The sequence below is a fragment of the Cavia porcellus genome, unplaced genomic scaffold, assembly GCF_034190915.1.
Source record: "Cavia porcellus strain 051 isolate PalLab524CR breed Dunkin Hartley unplaced genomic scaffold, mCavPor4.1 scaffold_7, whole genome shotgun sequence".
Classification (NCBI taxonomy): Eukaryota; Metazoa; Chordata; class Mammalia; order Rodentia; family Caviidae; genus Cavia; species Cavia porcellus.
The window spans coordinates 27,035,423-27,043,057 of NW_026947490.1; the positions used below are offsets into that span (position 1 = coordinate 27,035,423).

The 7,635-nt window shown below is 37.7% G+C and overlaps 1 protein-coding gene across 1 annotated transcript; it reads left to right on the forward strand.

Moving 5' to 3' along the window:
- Positions 1-497: 497 nt before the first annotated feature.
- Positions 498-1,436, forward strand: LOC134476716 (vomeronasal type-1 receptor 4-like). The gene has a single exon (XM_063252405.1). The coding sequence runs from the start codon at positions 498-500 to the stop codon at positions 1,434-1,436; it is 939 nt and encodes a 312-aa protein (XP_063108475.1).
- Positions 1,437-7,635: the final 6,199 nt, after the last annotated feature.

The following is a 7,635-nucleotide window of genomic DNA, read 5'->3' on the forward strand; positions in this document are numbered from 1 at the left end:
ATGTCTTTCTTTTAGTACTCAAGAATATAGGGTATTACCATGACTTCCTCTCTGTCCACACCTCTTTCTATACTGTAAGCTTTTCAATAATCCATTAGAAGCCAGTTTCTGGTAAAGCCACATTTGCTTGTGAAGTTGGACATACACTATCTCCTCAAATCCTGAACTATTTTTGTGTATAATCACCCATAACCAACACTTTGATTTTTTTAATTTTTTGCATTTTATATGTTTGCAATACATAGCAATACTTTCCACTTGGGACATTGGCATATATGCATATTGTGCCTTCATCATTTTTATTTCCCTACTCCCTTCTCCCCTAACTCCCTTTCCACTCAGTCCCCTCCAATCTGCACAAGGTGTACCACCCTGTTTCTTACCATCTCTTTTTGTTTAGGACAAGCAGAATTTGTTTTTACAAAATTTAGGAAATATTTCAGTTTTCATTTCAGGCTTGCCTCATCTAATTAAACTATCAAAATATGATTTTTAAAATGTTTCCCAGCACAGTACTTTTTGGCTTTTTCCTCATATCACAGGTTTGTATTGGTGTCCTCACAAACTCATCACTGTTCATGGCATTGATGTATACCTTCTTAACTCAACCTCAGCTTATGAGGCCCATAGATTCCATTATGATTCACATGACAGTGGTGAATAATTTGACTATCATAGTCACACTTACACCATATATCAAGGCATCTTTTGGGGTAAGACACTTTTTGAATGATGCTGGCTGTAAGGTAATTTTGTATGCATACAGAGTTACCCGAGGTGTGTCCATCTGTACTACCTCACTTATGAGTACATTTCAAGCCATCACTATCAGCCCCATTACTTCTAAGTGGGCACGGCTCAAGTCTAAACTCTCTGCAATGATTATTCCTTCTTTGCTTATCTTCTGGATCAGCAACTTACTCATTTACATCTTTGTTATTGAAAACATAAGAGCAAACGGCAATTTTTCTCTTGTCGGTCGAGGGTATTCTCATGTATATTGCCAATCTAGACAAATGACAACCATGTCTTCATGGTCCTTAATAATCCTCATGTTGGCCTGTGATTTTGTGTTTTTGACACTCATGATCTGCACCAGCCTCTACATGGTGAGTCTCCTCTACAGACACCACAGGAGAGCCAAGTATGTCCATAGACCCTCTTACCAGACACCTGCAGAAATCAGAGCAACTCAAATCATTGTCTTGCTGCTGAGTTGCTTTGCGTTATTCTATTGTTCAAACAATATTTTCACTTTTTATTCCATTTCTACATACCAGAAAATTCCTGCTTTAGAAGGGATTAGTGCAATGTTATCATCATGTTATCCAACAATTTCTCCTTTGTTTCTGATAAAAAGTAATAAAATGGTTTCCCAATTTTTCTGTTTTGCAGTGATGAGGTTTATCCGTCCTCAAACTACTTTCAATGGCTAAGATGACCCACATATATTTTACCTTTGCAATGGAGGAATGTCCCTAGTCATTCATAAAACAGAAAAACTATGTGCCATTTACACATAGCTGTGTTTTCAATTCTGATATAGAAAAAATCGAAGGAACATCCAGAAATAAATCTTTAAATAAATATAAGTACATACATGTGCATTGTTAAATTTTAAAGCATAATATTATTAGATAAATAAATACTTCTACTGTCTGGTAACATTTTATTGGAGTTGTTCTTCTCCCAGGAATAACCTGATTCAAAATTCCCTTCAGAAATTATGTTACATTTGTATTAAAATACAGTGGACTGAGGTACTGCATTTAGGCTGATATAAGATGTCACGATAAAGTAAAAATAACTATACACATGTAAATGCTTGTAAAGTTAATTTTGATTGTTGGGTTTGGGAGAAGTAACAGATTCATTGCATAATATACAATAAAATAAAATTGTGTTTCTTTTAATATCTTCCTCAATCTCTGATCAGTCATAACCCCACATGTTATGTTTACAAACTTTTGATACAGGCTATTATAATTTCAATTAAAATAATTTCTTATCAATAATTATCTATCTGAAAAGTTAGACACCACAGAATCCCACCCCAGTCTGGGGGAGCCCTCTTTGTTGCCTGGGGACCAGTGCACGGTTTCCTGCCTGGACCAGCGAGTTGGGCAGGCACAGAATCCTGGCCCAGTCTGGGGGAATTCTGTCACCTGGGGACCAGCGAGTGGTTTCCAGCCGGGACCAGTGAGTGGGACCTAGGCACAGAAACCCGCCCCAGTCTGGGGGAGCTCTCTTCCTCGCCTAGGAACCAGGTCGCGGTTTCCTGCCAGGCCCAGCGAGTGGTGCCACAGAGCAGAACCCGGACCCAATCTGGGGGAACTCTCTCCCTCACTTGGAACAACACTTGAAGCTCAAAAATATAGGAAAATGACAAAACGAAAGACCAAAATGCAGTCTCAAACATCCTGCACAACCCAAGAAAGCCTAGGAACCATGTACGTAGGAGAGAGCACAAGCCACGTACCTGAAATACCTGAAATAATAGTAACTGAAATAAAGAAGCAACTCTGGGAAGCCTTAAAGGAATTCAAACTAGAAATAATCTCTCAGGTGAAAGAAGAAATGAAGGAGATGCTGAACATATCTAAAGAACACACAGTTAAAATATGGAGGACCTAAACAAAAAGATAGAATCCCTGGATGAACAATATAAGAAACAAACAGAATACATAAAGCAGATGCAAGGAGATATACAGGAAATCAAAAATTCCATTGAAACTTCTAAAGACCACCTCAATGAATGTGAAGATAGAATCTCAACCCTTGAAGAAAAGATTTCAGCCAGTGAACAGGAAAGGAAAGATCTTTTAAAAATAACAAGAAATCAGGAAATAACAATTCAATACCTGCAAGATGACGCAAAGCAGAACAACATAATGTTGGTAGGGATAAATGAAAAAGAAAGGGACAACATAAAGGATATCAAGAAGATATTTAGAGATGTAATAGCTGAAAATTTCCCAAACATGAGATTGGAAGCTGATATCAAGCTCAGTAAAACATATAGAACTCCAAATAGCCATAACCAAAATAAAACTACACCCAGACACATAATAATGACCATTCCAGAAATCAAACAAAAGAATAGAATATTAAAGCTGTCAGAGAGAAAAGACAGATCACCTATAAAGGAAAACCTATCAGAATCATAGCAGACTTCTCAGCACAAACAAGAAAGTCAAGAAGAGCATAGAGTGAAGTATTTCACATCCTGAAGGAAAATGATTTTCAACCTAGCCTGATATAAACTGCAAAACTGTCCTTCAAAATGGATGGAGAAATAAGACTTCCCGTTGATCTGTCCATTGGTGTCAATGGTGTGTTAAAATCTCCTGTTATAATTGTATTACTGCTAATTTGGTTTTTCATTTCTGATATTACTTGTTTTATGTAACTGGGTGCTTTGGAATTGGGGCATATATATTTAAGATATTTATCTCTTCCCCTTGAAGTTTTTCCATAACCACTATGTAGTGACCTGTTTTGTCTCTTCTGATCATTACTGGTTTAAAGTTCACATTGTCTGCAAACAGAATAGCTACCCCCGCTTTTTTTGGGGGGGAGGGGTTCCTGTTGCATGAAGTATTGTTTTCCATCCTTTGACTTTCAGTCTGTGAGTATCCTTTTGGGTTAAATGGGTTTCTTATAGACAGCATATGGTTGGATTTTGTTTCTTGATCCATTCTGCCAGTCTATTTCTTTTAATTGGTGCATTGAGACCATTTACGTTAATGGTTATAAGTGCTATATATTGGTTTATTAGTGACATGTTATGTTTCTGCTGTTGCACCTTTATCTTTCTGTTCTATTTAATTGTCTGCTTTGTTAAGTGTTTTTTTCCTTAAGTGTATCTAGGCTGTCTTTCAGTATTCTTTGCAGGATTGGCTTGGTGATCATGAATTTCTTCAGCTGTTCTTTGTTGTGGAAGTATCTTATTTCTCCATCAATTTTGAAGGACAGTTTTGCAGGGTACATCAGTCTAGGTTGGAAATCATTTTCCTTTAGGGTCTGAAATACTTCACTCCATGCTCTTCTTGCCTTTATTGTTTGTGTTGAGAAGTCTGCTGTGATTCTGATAGGTTTTCCTTTATAGGTGATCTGTCTTTTATCTCTGACAGCTTTTAATATTCTATTCTTTTGTTCGATTTCTGGAATGGTGATTATTATATGTCTGGGTGTAGTTTTATTTTGGTTATGGCTATTTGGAGTTCTGTATGCCTCACTGATCCTGATATCAGTTTCCAACTTCATGTTTGGGAAGTTTTCAGCAATTACTTCTCTAAATACCTCTTGACATCCTTTGTATTGTCTCCTTCTTTTTCATTTATCCCTATCAACCTGATGTTGTTTTTCTCTGCATCATCTTGCAGGTGTTGTATTGTTATTTCTTGATTTCTTGTTATTTTGAAAAGATCTTTCCTTTCCTGTTCACTGGCTGCAGTCTTGTCTTTGAGGTCCAAAATTCTATCTTCGCATTCATTCAGGTGGTTTTTACAACTTTCAATGTTGCTTTTGATTTCCTGTATATCTCTTTGCATCTGTTTTATATATTCTGTTTGTTTCTTATATTGTTCATCCAGAGATTCTATCCTTTTGTTTAGTTCCTCCATTTTTTTAGCTGTGTCTTCTTTAGATATGTTCAGCATCTCCTTCATTTCTTTTATTATTTCTTCTTTTACCTCATATATTATTTCTAGTTTGAATTCCTTCAAAGCTTCCCATAGCTGCTTCTTTATTTCTGTTACTATTGTTTCAGGTATTTCAAGTATATGGCATGTATTTTCTTCTATGTGCATGGCTCCTAGGCTTTCTTGGGGGGATGGGTTGGGTGTTTGAGATTGCATTTTGGTCTTTCGTTTTGTCATTTTCCTATATTACTGTGTTTCAAATGTTGTTTCAGAGTTTCCCCTGGTTGTGTTGTAAATTGACTCTTATGTCCTGGGCTCTTGGGGCTCCTCCTGTAGTAGCTCCCTCCTTGGGCAGTGGAGCCCCTGGATTAAAAGAGGCTTGCCAGGCTCCTCTCAGGTAGACCTAAAGCTTCCTCAATTTGCACAGTTTCAGGGCCAGACCAGAGTCGCCTCTGCTCAGCTGGATGCACACCTTCCAGTCCCCAGCGGTGGCAGTATGGGTCCTGAGTGGGATAGGCAGCAGCAGGGCCAGACTCCGCTCGGCTGGACTTGCACCTTCCAGTCCCCAGCAGTAGTAGTTGGGCCCTGGGCGGGAGAGGCGGCAGCTAGGCGGGCCTCTGCTCAGCTAGATGCACACCTTCCAGTCCCCAGCGGTGGTGGGCCCCGGGCAGGAGAGGCTGCAGCAGGGCCAGCCTCCGCTCAGCTGGATGCACACCTTCCAGTCCCCAGTGGTCGTAGTATGGACCCTGGGCAGGAGAGGTGGCAGCAGGGCCCGGTCTTCTAAAACTGACCATATATTAATTCACAAAACATATCTAAATAAATGCAAAAGGGTTGAAATCATCCCTTGCATGCTTTCAGACCATAGCGCTATGAAATTAGAAATTAATGATAAAAGATACTACAAAATTCCCACAAACAAATGGAAATTGAATAACACACTCTTGAGTAATCAGTGGGTCACAGAGGAAATTAAAGAAGAAATTAAACACTACCTACAAGAAAATGAAAACACAAATACAACTTACCGGAATCTGTGGGATGCAATGAAAGCTGTCCTCAGAGGAAAATTTATTTCACTGAGTTCCCACATTAGGAAAACAGAACGAATACAAATAAATAACCTGATGCTACACCTCAAACAGCTAGAAAAAGAAGAGCAAGTCAAGCCCAAGGCCAAAAGAAGTGAGGAAATTATAAAACTCAGAGTAGAAATCAACGCAATAGAAACTAAGAAAACAATCCAAAAAATCAAATAATCAAAAAGCTGGTTGTTGGAAAGAATAAATAAAATCGAAAAGCCCCTAGTCAACCATATTTTTTAAAAGGGAAGAAAAAGCTCAAATTCATGCAATAGGAATTAAAGAGGAAAAATCACTACAGACCCCATAGAAATACAGAAAATCATCAACACTTATTTCGAAAACCTCTATTCTCAACAGTTTGATAACACAGAGGAAATAGACAGATTCCTAGAAGCATACGAAGTACCAAAGCTGGGTCATGAAGATGTAAAACTACGGAATAACCCAATTTCTATTAATGAAATCAAAAATGTAATTAAGTCCTTACCTACAAAGAAGAGCCCAGGCCCAGATGGATTCACTGCAGAATTCTACAAGAAATACAAAGAAGACCTAATGCCGACACTCCTCAAACTCTTCAATGAAATTGAAAGGGAAGCAATCCTTCCTAAATCAAATATAAGCAAATATTACTCTGGTAACAAACCCTGAGAAAGACCCAACTGAAAAAGAGAACTACAGACCAATCTCCCTAATGAACACAAATGCAAAAATCCTCAATAAAATATTGGCAAATAGGATGCAGCAAATCATCAAGAACATCATATACCATGACCAAGTGGGATTCATCTCAGGCATGCAGGGATGGTTCAATATATGTAAATCAATAAATGTAATACACCATATCAATAGAGCCAAAAGTAAGAATCACATGATCATTTTTATAGATGCAGAAAAAGCTTTTGAAAAGGTCAAACATTCATACATGATAAGAACCTTGCAGAAAATTAGAATAGATGGTCTGTACATCAATATAATAAAGGCCATCTATGACAAACCAACAGCCAATACCATCCTAAATGGCCAAAAATTGAAGGCCTTTACTTTAAAATCAGGCACAAGACAAGGATGTCCCTATCACTGCTCCTATTTAATATAGTGCTGGAAATACTAGCCAGAACACTTAGACAGGAGAGAGAAATAAAGGCATAAACATAGGAAAAGAAGAAGTTAAGCTATCATTATTTGCAGATGACATGATGCTCTATATAGAAGATCCCAAAATTCCATTGAAAAACTGCTAGATATTCAGTCAATTCAGTAATGTAGCTGGATATAAGATCAATACTCAAAAATCAATAGCATTCTTATACACTAATAACAAAGTCACAGAGAGACAAATAAGAGAAGCCACACCCTTCACACTAGCAACCAAAAAAGGAAATATCTAGGAATTACTCTCATGAAAGAAGTGAAAGACCTATACAGGGAAAATTATAATACACTGAAAAACGAAACTGAAGATGATCTCAGAAAATAGAAAGAAATCCCTTGCCCATGGATAAGAAGAATTAATATTGTGAAAATGGCCATTCTCCCAAAACTTTTATACAGATTCAATGCAATCCCGATAAAAATACCATCAACACACTTCACAGAACTCAAGAAATCACTCCTAAAATTCATCTGGTGTGAGAAGAAGCCTAGAATAGCAAGGACAGTTCTAAGCAGAAAAGGCAAGGCAGGAGGTATCACAATCCCTGACCTAAAGTTATACTAAAAAGCAACTTGTAATAAAATCAACATGGTACTGGAACCAAAACAGAGTGGAATATCAGTGGAATAGATTAGAACATACAACCACAACTACAAACACACTCAACCACCTTATCTTCAATAAAGGGGCCAAACATGTTTGCTGGGAGAACGACAGTCTCTTTAATAAATGGTGCTGGAAAAACTAAAAC

Excerpts from the sequence above, each read along its gene's own strand:
- LOC134476716 (XM_063252405.1), top strand. The coding sequence starts at position 498 with ATGTTTCCCAGCACAGTACTTTTTGGCTTTTTCCTCATATCACAGGTT.